The sequence below is a fragment of the Prosopis cineraria genome, unplaced genomic scaffold (genome assembly GCF_029017545.1).
Source record: "Prosopis cineraria cultivar Desert tree isolate PC_DT_omini unplaced genomic scaffold, ASM2901754v1 PC12, whole genome shotgun sequence".
NCBI classification, from domain to species: domain Eukaryota; kingdom Viridiplantae; phylum Streptophyta; class Magnoliopsida; order Fabales; family Fabaceae; genus Prosopis; species Prosopis cineraria.
In genome coordinates, this window is record NW_026555343.1 from 36,240,750 (window position 1) to 36,264,682 (window position 23,933).

Consider the following 23,933-nt stretch of genomic DNA (forward strand, 5'->3'; position numbering starts at 1 on the left):
ATATCTTATATTATGAAAGATGAAATTATTAAAAAAAGGTCTTTTAAATTGAAATGAAAGGAATATAAAGCAGCTGAAAACTGGGAAATTTGGTGGCAGACAAAAGGGTGTGATATTAGAAGTTGCTCTGTACATAGATAGATAGTTGGAAGCCCTCAATAGTTTATAATTGAGAATGGGAAGCATGAATTTAACAAGCTTCAAAATAAATAAAAAAATGATTTTATTTGTGCGGTACAGAAACAGAAGCATCTCTATATTGATCTGGAATAACAAATACAAACAATCCTTATACAAAGAGAATTGGATTCTATCCTAAGCATCAAAGAGCTGGTTCATGGCATATCCCCTATTCACTAATGCTATATATAAATACTCATCGTATTTATTATAAGATACTTTCAACTACTTTATTAAAATTAAGAAATGACAGTTAACTCATTAAATATAAAATTAATAACTTTCCATGTGCCTTCATATGTTAAGGACTATAACACCATTCTAGAAGATGTCCTCTGTGTGCGTGTGTGTGTATGGAACCTCATGTAAAGCCGACCAGCCAGTGATGCATATTGCTAGATCTATTTATACTAATATACTGTATACTTTACAGTGTATTAGTATTCTCAAAATTGTGAAATTCAGTACCATTTAACAAGCAATGCATCCGTTCCATGCTAGAATCATAATTTAAAGCTCATTAAAATGCTGCCAATTCCAGGTGGTTTTATATGATAACTTTACTCAAATCTATATCTGTGTGAGCATATAAGGATATTAGGTATATAGTGCCAGCCATTCTCTAAGCCCCAGAAATCTCTGTGAGCGGATTCTTGTGATTATGAAAGCTCTTATAGACGCATATCCCCAATGGCTGCTACCCCTCAAATGAATTTCTGTGAAAGAAAAACGTAGGAAAGTGGCTCTGGTTTGCTTCATACACGTGGGGCCTGTAAGCGCAGTAACTAAAAATTATTGTTGTAAATCAAAACCTACACGCTACACATATTCCTTTTTCCCCCTCTTTTGGGCCCTCAATGGTATTTTCATCAACCTTTTTACTTGCCTGAGATTGTAAGGGTACAATCAAAGCACCAAAGCGAAATAACTATGCATATATATATATATATATATATAAGTATCGTTTCTAGAGGATATCATACATAGTGATATGCTTCTCCTATGGTGAATTTGCTTCCACAGTCTGGTTGAGTCCGGCTCTGGTGATTTTCTTCAATGCAGGTTGCCCTGTGGAGGCTTAGCAAAGAAGAGGAAAACCAATTGAATCAGCAAAGAAAGAGATGAATTTAGAAGGTACTGTCACTGGAGAGAATCAGTAATCTCCTCAAATGCAAGCTTTCACTTTCAGAAATCTATCTTTCCAAAGATTTGTTCAATTTAATCTAATCAGATGTAATTTTTTAAGGTAATGTTTGGATTGGTAAATTTAGATTTTAAATTTAAATTCTCACATTTCAAATCTCATTTAAATTTCATGTACTTAAATCACAAAATGAGTTGAGTTTCGAAATGAAAAGGGAAAATTGGAAGGGATGGGATTACCTCTATTTTAAACAAGAGATGAAAATAAGATATGAGAAAGGATATAAAAATTATAAAGGTATTAATAGTGAAAATTCAAAGAGAACAAGAGGTTTGAAGTCATAAAAATTTTAAATGACTGAGTTGTAGAAAAAGTTTGAAATTACAAAGAAATTATAATAAAAAATGTATTTGAATTTGATCTAAATCCAAATCCATGAATTTTTGTGCATCCAAACGAAAGATTTGATCTAATCCTAAATCTCTATTAATCCAAACACGTCCATATATGTATTAAAGAAAGAAAGCTATAGGTGAAGGACAACTTCACCTCCTAGCATGGAGGTTGAGCTCTCCATAAACAACACCTGAATTTAGGGTAGCTATATTCAGCTATATACCATGCTTACCTTCCACCAGGTCATTTGTTCCCATTTGAGGATTAGCAAGTTGGCTGCAGTTACAAACAAATTATTAATCCCAATAAGACTTTATATAAAGTTTGACTAGATATCTAAATTCAAAAAAGACTAGTAGTAAATACTAGTATTTCAGATGAAATGAATAAGAGAGTCTGAGTCTGACCATTCTTCCGGTCCAATGAAATTCTGGCAAACTGGGGGGCAAGCAGAAGGCTGCACTGGACCCCTAATGAAGCCATGAGCTTCCCAACAATAAGATCTCACCAATCCTCCACGGCGAGGAGCGAGAAAAATGTTTTCAAGGAGTAAATCTTCGCAAGGAGAGGCATCGCTGCATGCAAATTTTATAGCATTCTCTGAGGCAGATGTTCCTCTGATATTGATGAAGGATATATGCCTCACTTTCACAGCAGAACTCTGCATTTTTCTCTTATGAAAGTGGATGTTACCACATCTAGAACTAGAACCATCTTCCTCAGAGATTAGAGGAATAAAAATTTCATATATACCTGATTCTGACATGCCATGGAGGAATCGCAGTAATATTGATCTACTGTTATTGGATTAGATACTTGATCCATCAATATATTTCTGAATGTGATGTCAGAGGCAAAACCACCACCACCCTATGAATTCACATGGAAGCCAAGCCGATTAGTTCTGAGTCTTTCCATCTTAAAGAAAACACTTCTTAACAGTTTTCATCATATTAGCTCTCTGGAACAAGCTCTCAGTACCGCATTGTATCATTATTGAAGAATCAATGCTAAACATTTGAAGAACTTTTCTTGAACTTTGTCTCAATACAAAAAGAAAAGAGAAAAAGAGGGCTGAGAACACTACAATTTTCTAGAGATTACCTGCCATGTTTTGATTCTCACCCCATTGCCAGTTCTTGAAAGAAAAGCTCCATCAACTGTTACATCATGCACCTTCTCCCATGAGTTGAATTTTCCCAAGCTACCGATACTGAAGAATGGTTTATGCTACACCTCAATATCATTTTTTGCTAATGGAAATATCTTTGGGAAGGGAAGCAAAGGATAGCAAAATTCAATTTTTAATTTTCTTTATTTAGTTTTTAATTATTTGCTATCCTCAATCTAAACATTAAAATTAAAGCAAGAGTTACTTTTACCTGATGCCATGCCCTGGGCCACAAGATAAGTTTCTAATCCTGATTTTTGAGGAATTGCTGACTATAGAAATACAATCATCCCCTGAAGTGGCACAAAGAGTTCATTGAGGCATGTTGTCTTGCAGTTCTTGAGGATGAACAACCAAAACAGAATTTTTGTCTCAAATTTTGATATCAGCATGAGAAACTCATTGCCAAACAGTAATTAACCTAGGAGGCTAAGAGAAAATAAGATGACTTGAGGATGAAGTAACAGACCTGTTTGGATTATGCAATCATTGACCTCAACACCCTTCGATGCACCGATATGGATCCCATCAGTGTTGGGGCTGAAGGCAGGGGCTAGCACTCGGAGATTGGACGTGACGACGTTCCTGGAATTAGTGATGGCGACGTGTATTTGTTGGCTATTGAGCAACTTGAGGTTCTTCACTTTGAGATGGTAGCATCTATGGAAATTGATGGCCTGCACAGTGGAATTGTGGCTCTGCATTCAGCTTTAATGATAATGGGAGAGAGTAATTATAAGATCTGTGAAAGTGAAACTAAAGCATCCATTTCTAACCGTTGGAGCCACTCCACAGGCCTGCCAAAACACATCAAAAGTCAGTTTTAGTCCAATACTCAGCTCAACAAAACCTTCAAAATTTAGAAGAAATTGAATTGGTACGTATTGTCAGATGTGTCTTGCGAGTTGTCACATAGTTCAATCCAAGATTTTTTGTGTTGGATATCTAAATTTATATATGTTAACGTAAATAGTGGTGGAGGGAGGAGGGATTTGTAAGAACCACGGCCCTCCTAATTTTTTAAACTTTTCTTTATGTTATATAGGTATTATATATTTTTGATCCCCCTAAAATTTATAAAAACTTTATAGTATATATGTTTTTTTAATCTTAACCTCCCTTATTCTTAACTTTTAACTCCACCCCTGAGTGTAAATTTTTATTCTTAACGGTTGGTGGCTAATTTAACACTCAAGTTAAAACAAATAGGTAAACCTTAGCCTATTGATTATTTATTTAGCACAAATTCAAAACAAAAACATTCCATCCATGTGTTTTTTTATCGGAGGCAATATTATTCAAAATATTAACACTATATGTGAGCGTCTCTCCAATAAAAAAATTTGTCACATTTTGTGAGTGACCACCTTCTCTATTAGAATTTCTTACACTTAATTTCATAACATTCTTTTGGAATCCGTATAAACAATTTTTAAAATTTCTTTTTATACCTATGCACGTTTGCAAATACTCTAATTCTTTATATTAATTATCAGAGTCAAGAAAACAAATTCTCCTATTCATAATTTATAAATGGCGCAATTTAGTACAAATTTATATGAAAATAAGTTTATGGGTAAACTTTATTTTCAAAAATACTTAATAAACAAGTTTTTGGATGGGTAAAAAATGATCGAAATTTAGATACTAAGACGCAAGAGGTACAAAGAATATACATGATTTTGGGTCGTCTTGCAGGATCTGGACCACCATTTGTGGCCCATTCCATTGATGGTCCCACTGCCACCACCTTCTACAGTAAGATGACTCACCCACCGGATCGAAAGCCATTTTTGCCGATCGAAACCATTCCACGCCTCTGGATCTTCTGGTGCCACTATTTCTCCTAAGATCTGATCCGTCACAATCTCTAAACTCAGTAATAATATCCCACAAATCCCATTCAAATTCATTCTATATTTCTATCACCATGCAAGAATGTGTTAATACAATTCAGCAGCTGCATGCAAATACTGACTCAGACACCTCATTAATCAATTTCTTCTATATATTCCTTTTAATGCTTACCAACAAAGTGACCTTGGATCGACATGGTCCCACAATGTCGAGTGGATACACCAAAAATGTTTTTCCATAAGGAAAGAAAATCACTGCTCCTCCATTCAGCGAACAAGCTATTTTCCAAGCTTCTTGAAATGCCTACACCATCACATGATGATAAACTGAAGAATATATATTTGATTATTCTGGTTTGTTTTTGTATTCTTGCTTTTAGTGTTTCTTATTTCCCTGAAACCATATTAGAACAAGAAGTCAACGAAGCTTATATAGGTAGCAGCTAGACATGGCGTACCTTGGTATCATCATGTTGACCATCTCCTTTTGCACCATAATCAACAACAGAAAGAACCCTTTTAGATCCCTCTGTGTAAGAAAAGTTTGGAATAATCACGAGTACGAAGAGAAGAATAAGGGTTGAAGATGAACAAAATCTCACATTATGACTCATTTCTCTCTGAGAAGACATACAGACCTAGCTAGAATATCATACTAGGAGAAATATAGAACGATTTTTAAATAAATGCTTGCTTGTGGTTATAACAGTTCATCATTTCACATTCTGAAGGCACATTTTTGCTAAACTTCCATTGGAACAGGATAACGACGATGTTGGTTCCTGAAAAGAAACAAAACCATGGGTGATGTCATTTGCCAAGGCAAGAGCAGTTTAAAGAAAAATAAAGTGGATGGAAAGTGTACAGTATAGAGAAAACCCATACATTTGGTAAAGAGCGCGAGAAACGCTTTTGTGTTTCATTTATTTATCTTTTCTTTCTTTGATGATGATTTTTTTGTCTTGTATGTGCGTGTCAAGTGATTGAGCACTGATTGAAGTAGAGACTTGATCATATTGATCACTTCCTAATCTTGCGTTCTTTCCCTTTCTGTTCTAGTTTGTTGTTTTCATGGCATCAGCATTTGATCTGAAGACCATCTTCGTTAAGTTCTATATATTTTGCTGTTTTGCATGGCTTTCAGGTGGTTGAATAAGCCATATCTGTACACTGTAATAAAACTTCACTTATTTCATATATAGTAATTTTATAGGACAGTGATCGCAATCAAATTTCTCATATCTAATTAATCATCAGGCATTGATCTTAGTGGTAGATAACTAGATATGTAGGCTATGGCCGCTTAAACACAAGACCTTGGGTTTTAATCCTTATGAATGTAAAAAATGTTTTTGAAAAAGTTACCTCCAAATTAGCTTGACAATAGTCAAATCTAACTCAATCAAATAACTATATTAAAAAAATTCTCATATCTAAAGTGAAAATAGATTTCCATGTGTGTATGTGACATGAAGGACGTTGGGGGCAATATTAATTGGGCCTGGGTAGATAGAGTTTTTGATAATATTGACTTAGGTAGAGTACTGAGAGACACTTGGTTCAACTAGTTGAGAAAGTTGAATCAATTTATTCTAAAATCTCAAGTTCAAATTTTAAGATATTCAATCATGTTAAATGAATATGCCAAAAGCATCAAGATACCTATAAGGCTACCATTGATAATAACAATCTCACATGGTGAGAGTTCGAATTAATCTGGATAGAGGAGGTGGTAATGCTCCCTAGTTTTCCAAGATACTAACTGATGGAATTTTTAAAAAAAAATTGGGGAAGAGTAATTTTCTCCTAATCTTTCTCCTGCCCACTAATTATATACATTATCACATTGCATTTTTTAGGCTTCTATGTCTGAAAAATACATGGGTTGATTAAGGCGAAACAAAATAAAGGGGTTTCCCCATCCTAGTTATTACTTTTGTACCTGGTTTGTACTTATGGATACTTGGACAGAAAAAATAAATTATTGATATTAAAGAAAAGATCATGGTCATGGCTTTGTATTAAAATTAGAGGATATGCATGCACATGTTGTTTGGGAATACGAAGGGATTGGGCAATTTTATTTTTAATTAATTATATGGAATTTTTTTTTTTGGATTAGGTGGTGGTGTTATTAATATTGTTGTTAGAAGGAGGTTACATTTTCCTATAATTTGCCCTTTTCTTTTGTTTCATAAATGAGTATCCACCCACTTCTTCTTTGACTCATTCCTCTAATTCATTCAACTGATCTTTAATTCAACCAAGCTACCGTCCTTACACGCAACACAACACAAATAAAAGGCCCTGTTTGGTATAGAGGAAATAATTTTAATAGAATAATGAAGATGGAGATGAAGAAAATATGATTTTGGTATAAATGGGAATGAGAAAAAGGAATACAAAAGAAGAAGGGATAGAGATGCAACATTTGGGAAACGTTTAATAATGAGGAAAGAGAATTCCATAGTCGAAGGCCTCTTGGCCTAATGGTATCAAAACACTTCTTTATTAAAAGGAGATCGACTTTGTGGTTTTGAATTTCAGAATGAGCAATCAATGAATGTGTGCATAGGCGTGTGTTTCCGTTTTTATGAAAAAGCCCTAAGTTAGGGATAATTTTTTTTATAACAAAAAACTAAAGAGAATTTTAGGGATATTACCTTCCAGAAGAGTCGGCATAAATATTTAGAGAAATTATTTATAAATATATTAGGAGAAAATTCTAGCATCCATGAAGAGATAGGAAGGTTATAGAGTCTTGAAGATTTATAAATTCCTCCAACTCTTCTCGTTGGTAAACATTGAATAGTTGAGAAATTGCGTAATACAAGTTACATTCTCCCAAACACTCTTTCGCCTTCCTTATTGGTTCACTATATGGTTACTTAGCTCATCAAGATTCAAGAGGTCGATGTAGTTAAGATCATCACGATTTAAAGATAGTGATGCTTTATTCTTGAGAAGAGAGCATATGTGGATAATATTAGTTCTTTTCAATTCAAAGCTCTACGAACAATCATGCAAAAAGATAAAGAAGAATATGTCATGTCATAATTTATGAGATTTAAGTATCTTTGAAATAGATAATTGACGATTGTAAAATTGTAATTGTAGCTGGATATCTGGTGAGTAAACATATGAATATATCTATTTGCTTCAAGATGATATAGTTTTAAGTAACGCCAAATGGTAAAGCAAGAGTGGCCCTTTTAATCCCGAAAAAAGAGAGTCAAGCTATTATTTTTATGTATAAAATGATAAATTAGGCTTAAAAGAAAAGGGCCAGCTCTAAGCCCTTATACATATATTTTTTTAATTTTAATAAGAAAAAATTAAATACCATTAAAAGTATAAAACCCTAGTTTCATGTCATTTGACTATCATGTTATCATTCATTTTCCTTTCAATCGATCCTCGAGGCTTCAACTTAAGAAGAAGAATTAAATTATATTAATATTAATGACAATAATGCTAACAAAATTTAATTGTTATTGTTGTTGATTTTGTAATGTTGATATTTTTTTTATTAGACTTAAATTTATTGTTGTGTGGATTGTCTTAAATTTATTTTTTAAAATTTAATGGTACATGTAATAACTTTTTTGTGATTTTAAATATATTTTTAAAATTTTTAAATTAAAAAAAACAAAAAAAATAGGGTTGAGGTTGAAGGCCGGAACGAGTTTGGGTGCTCATCATTGTGGTGAGATCTGGACCATCCAAATTTTGATTTGGATGGTCCAGATTTCAAACATTATTATACATTATATTTATTAAAATAAAAATATATAAAAATTATAAAATAAATTTAATAAATTTTTTACTTTTAATATGGTCTAGATTTAATTTAGAGGGTCCAATTTAATACTAAAATTTTTTATAATTGATATATATTGACTATCTAGATGTACTATGCACAGGCCAGATTAACAATTAATTTAGCCTGTGCAGAGTACATCTGGATAGTCAATATATATCAATTATAAAAATTTTAATATTAAATTGGACCCTCTAAATTAAATCTAGACCATATTAAAAATAAAAAATTTATTAAAATTATTTTATAATTTTTATATATTTTTATTTTAATAAATAAAAAATAAAAATATATAATAATTCTTTAAATATGGACTATCCAGATCAAAATCTGGATGGTTCAGATGTCATCACAGTGATGAGTACCATGGTGCTCATCACTGTGATGAGCACCCAAATCAAACTCTTGAAGGCCAGGGCTGAGTTGGCCAAAGTACAGTATTAAGATGTAATCGGGTTTAATAAGACCAATCCACTCCAGAGCTGATCATAATTGACAGCTTTATCATATGGTATGATTATTGCTCTTCCAAGTCGCAAAAAGTTGTTTGAAAGCTCAAACTGAAATCTCAGCTCTAGCAAATGGAAGCTTATCTTTTTTTTTTTTAAAGATCAATAATAATATTAAAGAAAGTTAGTTGCAAATGATAAGTCAGAAGATAAGGATTACAAAAGCAAATGGATGCTTATCGATCTGAAATTTAAATGGACCCAAATGATTACAACCTTTCTTCTAAATTTTAGTGTTTTTGGTAACAAGAGCCTTTCTCAAACTTGTGATGAAAGGTAAGATTTCTTTGATGATTAATGGGGCTTCTAGCATAGTTTCTGGAATTTTCTTTTATAATCCTTTTATCAACAAAAAAATAATGCAGTTTTGAGTAGGTTAGGGGTAAGAATGGGTCCTAACTATAACTAGATATATTTATCTTGCATTAAAAATTTTGAATAAATGTGTAAAAATTGTAGACAGAGATGAAAATAAACTGTACCGTATAAGACTTATGAATGGTGTGATTTTTTATAGATTTTTATATTTTATGTTAATTATTTATTGAGACTTATTTTTTAAGTGATTGAGTGGTGGCTAGGACATTTTTCAACTATAATTAATCGTAGTAATTAATGAATTAATAAATAATAATGCATGTACAAACCATAATATCTAAAGACTAAGCCTTGTTTTGTGTGCCAAAAAAAAAAATAAAAGCCTGAGGCTTGTGCGTATAGGTATTAAAGAACATTTTATGTGTGCTTAACGTAAGTTCCAAATACTAGCCCAAAAAAAGTTCCAAATAATTATCCCACAAGTTTTTTACAATAATAAATTAAATTAAAGAGAATAATACATAAGATCTATCAAAATAAATTAATTACCTTTAAAATATTATGAATGTTCAAATTACATCGAAGGACTGATTTTTTAAGTAAATGAACCAAAATACCGTAATGCACTTGACATCGAATTCAGTTGTGAATAAGTTATAAATTTTGAGAATCTTGAAAGCCACGGAGACCTTTGGATTTTTCTTTTACAATTGAACTGTTGGGAATTAAGAAACTTTTATAATTTACAAGCACTCGAATTTATAACTAAGCTTTCGCTATTTATAATTGAACTTTCAAGATTTACAATTCTTTCATAATTTATGAATCATTTGCAACTGTTCTTCCAAGATACATAACTTAACTTTTTAAGCTGGCAACTCATCCTCAATATGCAATTGAGCTATATGTGCGTAAGGGTACTCTCGTCTGTTTATTTCTTTTTTTAAATTTTGGTCATTCTCTGCTGTTTGAAAAATTTACTATCCTTTAAAATGATCAATCTTTTTTCAATGGTCCTTTTGTGTCATTCTTTCACAAAAATATTTCCGTTTTTTTTTAATGATACAGGAGTTTGACTGAATTTTTTATAATCAACGTACGGAAAAGTTTAAAAAAAACTTTTTTTTTATATATTTTCCAATAACAACGATGGGCTTTAATTAAATGGAAGGAGAAGGCCGGTGGTCCAATTTTGCGGCATGCGAGACAACATGGCCCACAAATTCTTTTAATTTATCAATCTTCTTTTGTTTTTTTTGGCGAATACTTTACGAACAAATTTATTGACCAACCTCTATCTGTTTCAACCTCTTTATATATATATATGTATATATATTTAAGGTGTTTGTTAAAATTTTTATATATTATTTATTTTATAACAATTTTTTTGCTAATATTATTAATACATTAAAATTCATTTATTTTGATTTGATTAAATAAAAGTATATTAAATATATAAGACTTAAGTACCTAAATCTTACATTTTTTTTTTACCAATCTATTATATTTAAAATAAAATACATAAGGGAATGTTTGAGACGATGGATTTGAATTTAAATTTTAGATTTAAAAATCATAGATTTAAAATTTTTTTGGGAGAATCTCACATAAGGTCCCAAAACACAAAAATTTACATTTAGGGCATAATACAATCTGAAAAATCTATGCAAGCTCAAAGGCATTAAGTGAAAATATGTTTTAATAAAAAATATATTTTTCCTCTCTCTCGATAAATGCATAATATAATGTTCATAAATTCTCAAGATAATATCCTGTAATATGCTATTGGTCTAGTAAAAATAGTTTAACTTGAAATTTACATGTTGCATAGAATGAAAAAACAATATATGTCCATGAATGCATAATACAATGCCTTGTAATGTATAATTGGTCTGGTGAAAATTATTTTACTTGAAATGTACAAGACTACAAGTTGAACAAAATGAATGAACGACAAAATATTCATGAATGCACAACATAATATCTTATAATTGACATTAAAATGTCTAAGGGCTAACTCATCTTTTTTTTTTTGGTTAAAACATATTTTTATTTATGGGTCTGCAGAGAGTTTTTAAATTATATTGAGTTTAAATGTAAAATTATGTGTTATGGAGCCCTAAGTAAGGTTCTCCCAAAGTTTTTGTTTGGATAGTGTAAAAAATTTTAAAAGTAAAAAAAGAGAAAAAACAGCTAAAATTTGAAAGTAAATACAAAAATAATAAAAGTATCCATAGTAAATACGCGGAAAGAAACAAAAAGGTTAGTGTAGCTCAAATTTCAAATAACTTACATCTTCAAAGAATTTAAAACTATTTAAAAATTATAATAAAATATATATTTGAATTTAGACTAAATTCAAATTCATAAACATTTAAATATCCAAACGAGAGACATTTAATTCAAATTTAAATTTTATACATTCAAACATAGCATAAAAATATATTTTTTTACTTACGTATATGGAGAGTCACCTCCTCCCCCAATTTTTTTTTCCATCAACAATATATGTTTTCTCCTGTTAAAAGGAATTATTTTCTAGATATAATTAGATACTAAAGTAATGTTTGGTTGGTGAAAAAAAATTTTAAAAAAAAATGAGAAATACATTTATCCCATTTTTTAAGTACATATCTCATTTTCATTATAAAAAATATTATATTCATTTTAAATTATAAAATATTTTAGAGGAGATTTGATATAAAACATAAGATATTTTAATAAAAATAAAATTTTATTAATGATATTTTTTTAATATTATCTTTTTCATATTTTCTTTCTCTTTAATATTTTTTTTAAATGGAGTGTTAAAGAAAAGGTATTTTTAAAATTCATGTTTTTATTTTAAAAAACTAAAATTATAAATTATATATAAGAAGCTTTATTGATACATTTGTTTAAAAATATTTTATAAATTGAAATGAAAGTAGTATGTTTTTATTATCAAACACGCTAGAAACGTATATATTCTCTTCTCACGCAGATTCGGACCATAATTCATCGTGCTGTGAGTAACAAATGTAACTTATGCACACATTTAATTACATTTAGATTGTTTTTCATAATTTAAAATATTTAATAATTTTAATGCAAAATTAAAATAAAAGAGGAGGTGACGAGAATTTAAACAATAATCAACGAAGAACCTGTTTCGAATCCAATCTGGAAGATTCCATATTCTTATTCCGTGTTTTAATTGTCTTACAATCTTCCCTGGTTAATGTTTGGTGAATAAATATCCCAACTAATTTTTAATTGTATAAATTAAAATATCATAACAAAGCCTTTAATTAGAATTCAAATTATTGCAACTTCTTTTATTGGCTTTCGAGTTTCAATCCCATGTCCTTTTTATTGTCATGGCATCGTGGTAAATAAATCATATATAACGCCCCATAAATATAAGGAAAATGACAAATAAAGTTCCTTAAAAAATATCAGAAACCTTTTATAATTAAAATATCAAGAATTTATAACTCAAAGTCTTCATTTACACCTTTTTTTTTTTATAAGGTCTTAAATTGTCATTGTTACAATGCGTTGTTACAGAATCATCACATCAGTTGTTTTTTGAAAAGTTAAATAGCGTTAAATAACCATTAGTAGAAACAAAAAATTCATTCGGTAACTGTTATGATTATCCCCAAAACAACCTTAAAAGCAAACATAATCGTATGAAGCTGCACAGAAAAACTCAGACGGCAATCAGTAAAAATCCATCAAAGGCAAGCATAATCATGAGAAATATTCCATTTTGAGAATTTTTTTTTCTCTCTGTACAAAAATTAAAATAAAAATTCTTCAACCCCAAAAATATTAACATATAATATAATCACATACGTCCAAGTCCAACCAACATCGATCAAACAAAACCACTTCTACCTTCTAACTATTAACTTAGAAAGAGAAAATCACTAAACTAAACATAACATTCGTACTTGTTTTTCTCACTCCGACGGAATATCCCACCTCCGGCCGCCGGTAAATCCAGAAAATATGTAATCATAATTACCTTGATCTCGGTTTCGCTGGCTTTCTCCTCTTCCGTTGACCCCTATCCCCGCCGGACTTTCCAAACGCGCTGCAAAACCCACATGCAGAGAGCTTGGGAGACGGCGGCTCGATAGCCGGAGCCACCTTTCCGGTGCGGTAGCCACCGTTTGAACGGCTTCTCTGGATGGTCTTGGATGATCTGTCGACGGCTACTTTAAGGTCTTTAATTTCAGACTTGTGATGGTCTTGATCATTATTATCCTCCTTCTGGTTCACTTGGTTCAATTCGCCTGATAAGAATTTGTCGTCCCAAACAAGCCCAGATGAACCTTGCCTTCTGAATGATACCGCAGATCTTTGAAGACCAGCCATGGCTCTCTCTCTCTCTCTCTCTGGATCTTTCTATATCTAATACTCTATATATGTATATATATAAAGTAGTTATGCGAATATATCACTGTGTGCATGTATGACTTTTATGATTTCTACTTACAATATTCTATAATAAATATAATAAACTTATAGTGACAATATAAGGAGGAAATGTCATCACGCCAACCTCTAGTCAGCATCTTTAAGGGATTGTTTCTTCTATTATAATTTATTTTTGGTTGCATTAGCGGCTTATATATTATTTAAGCTATTTGTTTTGATTAATTTTTTAAATTATTTATATTACTAGAATAATCAATAATCTCAAACATTGCCAAAAAGAAAAAAACATTGGTCATCGTTTATAAAATTGTATCTTATGTTCCAAGATAAAAATTTTATAGCATAAAAAATAAACTTTGTTGATAGTAAATGTTATCTCTTGAAATATTGAGGACAAAGTAAAAAGTTAATTTTTTTAATTAAATTGCTACATTTATATGTGTGTGTAAAGGCTGGGATTCAGACATTTTTAGTTTAGGTAAAAAAATTTAGCTGACAATTTAATATAAAAAAAAATAATCAGTAAAATAATACCCCTCTATTTAAAAATATAAAATATTTTTTGAGGAGTTAGATGTTTAAAAAATATATGACATTTTTAATTTCTTGATATATAATCATTGACATTTTTTCAAAAGTACTTCTATTAATAATAATTTTATATTTATTATAAGCTGTTTAATTAGAATAAATATAAAAGATATGATTAAAAAGTAATAATTATTTTATTAAAATAAATTTAATTAAAAATATTTTATATTTTTTTAACAGAGAATGTACATGGCAAAAACGTGGATTTAGAGTTCCTCCTCATAAGAGCTGCGCAATTTCATGGCGTGACAAGCGCTGAATGCCACGTGTGAAACTACACAGAAATTTGTATGCCTATGTATATTGAATTAAGAAAAAAATTCAAGAAAATAATAAATCCAACAAAAAGAATTGAGATATTGTGGGGATAATGATCCAAACCAGGTAATCCATTCTGGCCTTTTCTATCTTATCATAATTAAATCTTTAATCATACTCCTCCATAGCTACCCATTCTATTCAACCAAGCAATCTCACAAATATTTCCACAGCACACACGCACACACACACTTACTTGTATAACATTCATTCAAAAATATTCAATTCAATTAATTAATAAACGAAAATCATGATTCCGAAGTTTCAAGTTGATGTCGGTTTGATATTGATTAATTTGACTAACATCAAAAATCAAAGGTTAAAGGAAAATTTTCCTCAATAATTTTCTTACTTTTAGAAAAAGACAGAATCTTACACTCGGTTAAGCTAAAAGGATATGTAATTGCAGTACATAAATATGCTCGACCAAATGATGGAATATAAAATATTATTTTTAATTAAATTGCTACATACACAAAAGTTGATTTAAATCTCTAACTACTTATTCAAGTAATAAGATTGTCGTTACACTTACGCTCACTTTAGTTATATTATATGTTCACTCAATCCTAATTTAACTAATATATTCAACATTTTTGCAATTGAAATTCCTATAATTGTTTTAAAAAAGATTTTGTTCTTATTTGATAAATTCTCATTATATAAGAATAAATTCCACCAACATAACTAATTTTGCCCTATCTTAATATACAGATACTTCTCATTAGTATGTGCATATGTTATATGTCGTAATAAATAGAATAAAATAAATTTCTATAAATGCCATTTATGTGACACGAGTTGAATAATTTGGGTGACTTAACTGGAATAATGTATATTAAAACAACACATAATTGGTAAAAATACTATTCAATTTAAAGTGTTGAATAACCTTTTTTTTTTAATCAACGAGCAAGTGGTTTAATCAATAAAAGGTTGTGCTAGCTTAAACTTGATGATTTCAAATTCGAATCTTGAATATGCATTTATATTAAATACTTATTAGGAGAATTTTATCACTAATATAATCCTATTCGACTCGATCCGTGAATAATGTGTAATTAAATAAAAAATTAAAGAAATTGTTTTTTTAATAATTTAACCCAGTCTAATTAAAAGATAATTACATTGATAATGATGAGGAGTTGAGAGCAGGTAAGGAAGAACGCGCAAGAGGGTTAGGTCCACCACGAAATTGTCCACTTCTTGTGACCTTACCATCATCAATTAATATAAACGCAAGAAAATGCACCAATTCATGCATGTCTTTATCATGCTCAATAATCGTAAGCCATACCAGGTGCTCTTCATTCATTTGGTCAAAAGAATTGAATCAAATTATATTGAAGTCTTGAATTTGAGTTTTAAAATTTATATTCAGATTAAATAAATATGCATGCAAATATATATGCACACGCATGATAATAACAATTTCACACAACAATAGTTCGGATATTAGTGTATGCTAAATGTGGTAATACCTCTATATTTTTCAGGATACCAGACGATGGAATAAAAAATAACATTTTTCAACACTTTTTGCTATTCATACTTCAATCATATATATACGTTTACTCATAACTTTTCCCATGTCAAACACTCATGCTTTACATCTGAATCCATATATAATTAAAGAATTTAAATTCATACGAGACTATTTCAATGAGAAGTGGAAGGAATCTTGCACATTTAATTTTAATTTCCACTCAGTTAATATTAGAAGTCTGATCTATTCCTTTATTTTGTCAACGGTCCGCAATGTTCTTTAAATAAATGTATACACAATTGTCCGGCGTTAATAATATATTAATATTAGATCGTATTATATGAGTATTTTATGCTCAATCGATCTAATAACCAATTTCAAGGGTAAATAAATAAAGTCATGGCTAATTCAACAAGTTTCTGCTCAAATTGATGAATCCAGTTCAATTTTATCCTCAACGATAATCTATAATTGAACATATTGATTCATGTTTGAATTGTTCTTTCTAGTATTCTTTTTCTCCAGTTAGATCAGATGTGTTTGATTATATCCAACAAATGAATTGATAAAATGAGCGTTGTCAAAGTGAAAAAGGGGATCAAAAAAATAAATAAATCATACGAACATTAAAATTTGTTGAGAGCCTGTTCATTAAAGTTTAAAAGAATAAAGAATTTTGTTGGAATAAGTTCTTCTTCAAATTAGTATTTGTACTATCTTAACTTTCAAAATACGAACAAGACAAAAAGTCAAATATTTATCTAATTGAAATATTATTTTCTATCTCCGCACTAAAAGAAAGAGGGAAAAAACTTGACCATAGATTTTTTGTTTATTCTCTCTTGTTGGATCCTGTTCCCCTGTTTTAAAATGTGGTCGATGAGCACTATAAAACCTTGCAGATCCCTTGAGTTTCTTTTAGTAACTTAGATCATTATTATGTTATATAAGTCAGTAATAGACAAGACTCACCTACTTAGTTTTATAAACTTAATATATTTTTATCAAATCAGATTAAGATACATAAATTTTAATGTGTTAATAATAATAATAATAATAATAATAATAATTTTTATATAATAAATAATATATAAAAGATATACATGCCTTTATTTAATTGAAAATAAGTATTTTAAATATATAGAGCTAAATATATAAGTTTTAGTTTTTCATTTTGGATATGTATATTATACAAGAAAACAATAGAAGTAGTTTGGAAAAAAATAATAAATATGAGAAATAAAGGGCTATCCGCCATAAAAACAAATATCCAACTAATTTTTACATTTAGGACAGGAGCGAGTATTGTGGTTGAAAATTCCATCGTAAATGCTATTATTGATGTTGCCGCTATTATGATACTCCGTCTATTCCAAAATTATAAAATATTTTTGAAAGAGATTTTACAACTTAAAATATAAAATACTTTAAAAAATTAAAATTTTATTAAATAAGCTAATTCTAACATTATTATTTCTCTCTCTATTTGATTTCCATTCTCATCTCTTTTTAATATATTAAATGAGAGATATTCTTAAAAGTTTATATTTTTATTTTAAAAAAATAAAATTGTTAAGTATATTTAATGAGTTTTAATTGATATATAATATTTTGTAATAAAAATACATTATAATTTGGGACAGAGAGAACATAGTATAAAATCCCCTTTTTGCCATATATATACTCTCCCCGATCTTAAATATAGGGCAAAATTTTACAGTCATGTTATGGTGAAGAAGAAATGTCACACAAAAATGTCCCATTCTCGCATTAGTTATGTTTGTGTGTTGTAGAGGATGCACACTATGCCATGATGAACACACTCTATGCCACAGCATATAGCATAGAAATACTCTTTCCTTGTTTTCTTCTTTTTTCAATACCTAGGTGGCTCGACTTCTCACCAGACCCAAAATTAGGGCTGAAACACAATCAAAACTAGTTATTAAATCTCTCTAACCATACATCACATTAATTTACTTAATTATTATAATTAAGTTTAGTTAATCAAGAGATTAAAATTTGGGACGTTACATATGTTACTACATTTTCCTCATTTATGGAGGATTTTTGTGTATTTATGGCCCTTAACCACTAAAACATGCATAGAGCAATAAATGTTAGTTTAAATAATCTAGACAATTGCCATTGACTTTTTTTAAGTCAATGGATTTAGACCTATAGTCTTTATGGGTCTAAAATCATTTTTTTTCAACTAAATCCTACCTTTTAAATTTTAGAAAATGCAAGAGAAAGAGAGGGAAAGAGTTTAAGAACCTTACCTCAATGTTTCGTTGTTTAGGATTACTCCTAACCTTTTAGTTTTGCAAGCCCCAACAGAACTCTTTCATTTTTTTTCTTAGTTTCTCTTTTGTTTCCTCTTTGTTTTTTGCATATGATACGCTCTTATTTCTGTAGATTCGTTACCGTGTATCATGGCATGTGGTATAAAGAAGGGATTCCTATGTTCTGATAGCTCGCGTGTTATGGCATCTCGTGCACGCGCTGCAGCATGTAATATAGAGCTATTTTTCTTTTATTTCCTCACTTTTTGATGTCTAAGTGGCCCAACTTTGCTCGAACTCAATCTTAAGGTTGAAATCACAACTCATAGCACCTATTAGCTCTCTATAAACACATACCATATTAATTTACTCAATTAACTTTATCTACTCAACTAATTAGGGATTAATTTCTCTAGGACGTTACAAAGTCTAAGTCTCTAAACCCATCATCAACACTCATTTAATGTTAGTACATTAACCAAAGTTCTACCACCTCTTTCTGCAATCCTCAAACACCAATAAATTATAACTAACTCCTAAATCACTTCAAATATCAATATTTTATCCTTTTCATTCTTTAAATTTGCATAGAAATACCTACAAATCTCAAATTTGTTCACAAGCCTTAAATCATCATTTCACAACCTTATAAACATGTTTCTATACCTAAATAAACTTATAATTAAATCACCTTTAAAAATTGAATTTAGCAAAATATTAATGATAGTAGTTAAGGTTTTGCTCATAATCATCAAATTTAAATTTCATCATAAAAATAATGTTCTAGAGCATATATTACCCTCCTATCAACCTCAGTAACTAGATACAATCATCATAAATTTATATCTCAAACCCCCCATGAAAGCCCTAACAAAAAAATCATAATCAAATCCAAGAAAAAATTAGGTAGAATGAGAAAAGGGGAGGCAAGAAATTTACCCAAAGTATCTCCAAGCTCAAAACACCTATAAGCGTCCAAGAATCTATACCCTAGCAGAGCAAAATCATGTCTCTCTCTATTTTTCCTCTCAATTTCACATGTTTTGTTCTAAAACACAAAATAGGGACTAATTTAAAAACGTTTGCCCACGCACAATCATGATAGTGTTAAACTTGTCTGTGTACAAAGAACCCAAATTAAAATAGCCTCTATCTCTATCAATGTTTGCGAGTAGTCGTGCCCTGTGTAATGCTCATCTACACGGTCAATGGTAGAATGGGCAAATCTCACTTAAGCCCATAATTGTGAGCCCAATCTAGCTCAATACCAATTTTGGATCCCAATTAACACTCGTATATGATTCTAGGCTCAATTTAATCATAATTGCAAGCCTAATTAATTTCTTACTATCAACAAACCATGTGTAACTTAAGTCCTTCATTCAATCCTTAAATACACTTATTTTCTCATTAATTCTCTCAAACTTGATTAAACCTTAATTACATATATATCTTCAGTTAAGTTTCCATTTAAGGACTATGATAATACAATTTGGGGGTGAAAGAAGCAAAATGGGATGTCTTATAAAAATGGACTGTGAAAGGATTAGTCTTTTCTTATGGCAATTGATGCATGATAGATTGCACGCTAATGAGATTAGACATATGAGTTGGGGGGTTGATGGGTGTTGTGATGTATATAGGGAAGTGGAATTAAGTATACATGTGGTAAGGGATTGTAGAGTGGTTAAGGAGGTATGGAAATCTTTTAATGCAGATACATAATCTAGATTTAGCAAATAAAGTGTGCAGTCATGATGTATTGTTGGTTCTGCAAAGGAGATAATAAAGGTAAAGAGATTGGTTGTGAGATCTGAGGTCTTTAAAGGTAGGAGGAAGGACAAAATTTTAAAGAGACTGATGGAGGGATGGTACAAGCTTAATATTAATAGGGTCAGCATAAGGGGCCCTAGTCAAGATTGCTATGGAGGGGTTTTGTAGAGCTATAAGGGTGACTAGATCTTGGGGTTTATGGAGGACATAGGGTGGTGCTCGACTATAGAGATGAAATGGTAAGGGTGGCAAAAAGGCCTTTTGCTGGCTTGGGATGTTTGGATTCGAAAAGTAGAGGTGGAATTGGACTCATTGATGATTGTAAGTCACTCAAAAAGGAAGATGAAGGTTGGTAAGGATTGTGAGCACTGTGTGAGGGAAGTTGATAAGATGTTAGGACGTTGTTGGGAGGTTTGTCTGAAGCAAATCTCTCAATCTAGAAATGAGTATGTGGATCGACTTGCTAAAGTGAGTCTTGTTTTGTAAATATCTAAGCGGGTTTGGTTTGAGACGTGGGGTGGCTTGAAGAGTTGGTTTAGTTGGAGAAGGTAGGGCTATGCAAAAGTCCTTCAATCTTATTTGATTCAGTCCAATCCTTGTTTTGTTCATTTTGTATAGACATTGGTCATTTAGGACCCAGAAGACTAAAAAGACCAAACTATTTTTTTAGATTGGACTGGACAAGAGATTAGGCATCTAGATCACTTCGTCTAGTCCATTCTTATTAATTTATTTATTATAATTATAATTAATTTATTTTTGACAAATACTTCAAGTGTAATTAATACTAAGGAGATGATTGTATGAAAATTTATTGAATTTATTTATAAATTATTGTTGTAATGTAATATTGTTGAAGTTTGTTAAGTACTGTTTTGTTAAAGTTATAAATTTAAATCATTTGGGCTATAACAAAAATATTTTTTCTTATTATTAGAAATTATTATGGATTTATTATTATTATTATTATTATAAGTGTTTTTACCATCTTAATTGAGTTTAGGTTAAAATGAATTATTGCCTCTCATAGAGGAAAAAGAAAAAAAAATAGTTAAGTAAGTAATGGACTAACAAAACCAATCTCCTAATCTTATGGATCAAGTTCTAATCTTTTTTATGAAAGAGACCGGATTTTAGGTTAGGGTGAAATTCAGTATCATCTTGTCCTTTGTGTAGCCCTAGAGAAGGAATAGATTGGATGTTTGATTCGGGTTGATATTATTGGCTGGTTTTTTTTTTTTTTTATGCTGTCTTTTGGTTTCTTTTTGTTTGGGGTAGGGTTTCTTAGCCTTGTATTTTGCTTATCTCTCTCTTTTTTTAAAAAAAAGTGAAGAACTAACTAGCTGAAATACATGCCTTTTCAAAGTGGATTTTTTTTTTTTTTGCCTGCATTTTCAAAGTGGTTAAATGCATGGGAAGGTATGCCATTAAATTTCAAAATTGGCAGCCGGGTTCTATAGATGTTTTCAGGGTGAATGCAGTCAAAAAGATCCCCAAGTTTTCCCATGTCAGTTTGCTGGCACCTCTAAGAAAAATGAGACAAAACCATAATGATATAATTGATAATATAAGTAGAATTTATTTTTTTGGGCAACATAAGTAAAATTTAGTTTGGCCTCCGACATTGAGCTCTTGAGAATTGGTAAGCTGCCTTGTGATGGAGGCAAAGAAAGAAATTAGAAGGGAAGGAATTGCAAAATTTTCAATGGAAAATGATAGAGACAAACTCTTTCCAAATAAAAAATTTCCAGCGCTATCAGCTTTTGTAGTATTCGTCATCACCGTATCATCAACTTTATCTTCAACGTAATTCTTTTTTAAAAAAAAAAAAATCTGCTGTCATCAATTTTACAATGGGCGCATTATCTTATTAATAATTGACGTCGGTGCATTAATTCGTATGGCATTGATAATCAAACGTGGGTCCCAATGTCTGATTCACATAATCACAATCATATTCGTTGCTAACGAGTCGGCGGCCAAAACAATGAATTTGCTTAGAGAGTCATCATAATTTGTCAACAACTTGGTTGAGATCAGTTGGACCAGAATTACTAATGGCTTGGTTTATATTTTTAAATTTTTTTTTCACGATTAATCCCGATTATACTAGAGTAAAGTCACCATTGAGCAAGAAATCTGAGTTGAATAAGAGACCAAAATAATTTCTAAAAAATCAGACTCGTCTAAACCATTTTTTTCATAAAAATGAGAAAGATTTAAAAATTATGCCTACTTAAAAAACCAAATTCACTTTTTTTACCCTTTACATACGTACATACATACACATGTGTGTGTGAGCTGGCCTAATTTTTTCAGAAAGATGTTGATAGCTAGAGCCATGTGAATGTTTTTTAGCTTGAAGTGAAAGTTATTTTAAAAGCTTAATATATTATCATGTATCTGTCTTCACATAACTTTTTTAATTTTTTGAGCTGCACAGATATTAAATTTTTGTAATTAAATCATTCTAGTATTTTACTTTCAATGAATAATATAAATAATTTATTTTATAACATGATTGATATTTAAATAAGATTTATGTAATTTTGATTTCGAAGAACTTTTTTCAATTGCCATTGCTATTGTGAATAATATTCTATAAGTAATATATATATTTGCAATGATTAATTGATATTGAAAATAGGGGTGATAAGTACGCAGGAATGTGAGGCAATGCATTTTCAATGAAAAGATATAATTAATATTAATGCTTGAGAAAGATAATGACTAGTTATACAGATATAAACTATTAATAAACTTTTTAATTAAAATATATAATTAACATTAATGCTTAATGAGAAAAAATAATGAAGTATAAGTAAATAATTTTTGAGGCACAAGGCCACTGCCTTGATGGCCTACTAACACATATAGTCTTGGTGACCATCATAAATACAAATGCAAATATTTTTTAACATATTTATATCTTATTTAATCAATATCCATCAATATATGACAAATTATAAAACTATAATCTACGATATTATCAATTTATGACCCTATTGTATTATTCTATTAACATGTAAACATATTGTGAATTTATTTATTATATATGTATTTAATATTATTTTTATTTAATTATTAAATTATTTGTATGACTGTCAACCTATTTAGTTGGACCATAAAAATTAAGACATGCTAAGTGCTAACCTTTCTAGTTTAACATTCCATTCAACTTTTAAAAGATTGTGATGTCATGCATTAAAATTTGCTGGGCCTAAGACAAAAAATTGCCCACCATGACCATGCCAGGTGTAGATTTGAACATTACATTTAGTGTGCGTTTGGTTTTTAGTTTGTCAAAAGTCAGTTTGATAAAAGTTTATTTGGCAAAAGTCAGTTTCGTAAAAGTCAGTTGTTGTAACGAAATTTGTGTTTGGATATATTTTTTAAAAGTCAGTTTGGCAAACTGAAAGTTGTTTGGATTTATAAAAATTTATGCTTTTCAAATGTACTTTTTAATATGTAATGACAAAAAAGGACATTGATTTATGATAATTTATAATTTTTATTATACAAATGTAATATATTAAAAAAAGGTGAATCAAATTTAAAATGACATAAAATTTAAAATGTTAAATATTAAGAATTAAAAAAATAAAATTTAATTTTGGAAAAAAATTATGTAATAAATAGTTAAACATTCATTAATATT

At 30.0% G+C, this 23,933-nt stretch overlaps 2 protein-coding genes across 8 annotated transcripts; both read right to left on the bottom strand.

The window, feature by feature from the left end:
• Nucleotides 1–241: 241 nt before the first annotated feature.
• On the bottom strand, nucleotides 242–5,613 carry LOC129289413 (probable polygalacturonase At1g80170). 7 transcript variants are annotated; one of them, XM_054926178.1, is made up of 12 exons: nucleotides 5,206–5,613; nucleotides 4,920–5,051; nucleotides 4,568–4,744; nucleotides 3,668–3,688; nucleotides 3,361–3,589; nucleotides 3,103–3,184; nucleotides 2,825–2,933; nucleotides 2,474–2,590; nucleotides 2,128–2,393; nucleotides 1,953–1,996; nucleotides 1,164–1,248; nucleotides 242–950 (listed from the first exon to the last, which is right to left on the bottom strand). In XM_054926178.1, the coding sequence occupies exons 1-11, from the start codon at nucleotides 5,377–5,379 to the stop codon at nucleotides 1,181–1,183; spliced, it is 1,419 nt and encodes a 472-aa protein (XP_054782153.1). In that variant the 5' UTR covers nucleotides 5,380–5,613; the 3' UTR covers nucleotides 242–950; nucleotides 1,164–1,180. The 7 variants fall into 7 exon arrangements, with proteins under 7 accessions (XP_054782153.1, XP_054782151.1, XP_054782156.1 ...); XM_054926176.1 differs by having other exon boundaries at nucleotides 1,164–1,257; XM_054926181.1 differs by having other exon boundaries at nucleotides 242–1,257; nucleotides 2,128–2,381; nucleotides 3,361–3,568.
• A 7,505-nt stretch (nucleotides 5,614–13,118) lies between these two features.
• Nucleotides 13,119–13,782, bottom strand: LOC129289521 (MAPK kinase substrate protein At1g80180-like). Its single transcript, XM_054926299.1, has one exon. The coding sequence runs from the start codon at nucleotides 13,757–13,759 to the stop codon at nucleotides 13,403–13,405; it is 357 nt and encodes a 118-aa protein (XP_054782274.1). The 5' UTR covers nucleotides 13,760–13,782; the 3' UTR covers nucleotides 13,119–13,402.
• Between the last annotated feature and the right edge of the window lie 10,151 nt (nucleotides 13,783–23,933).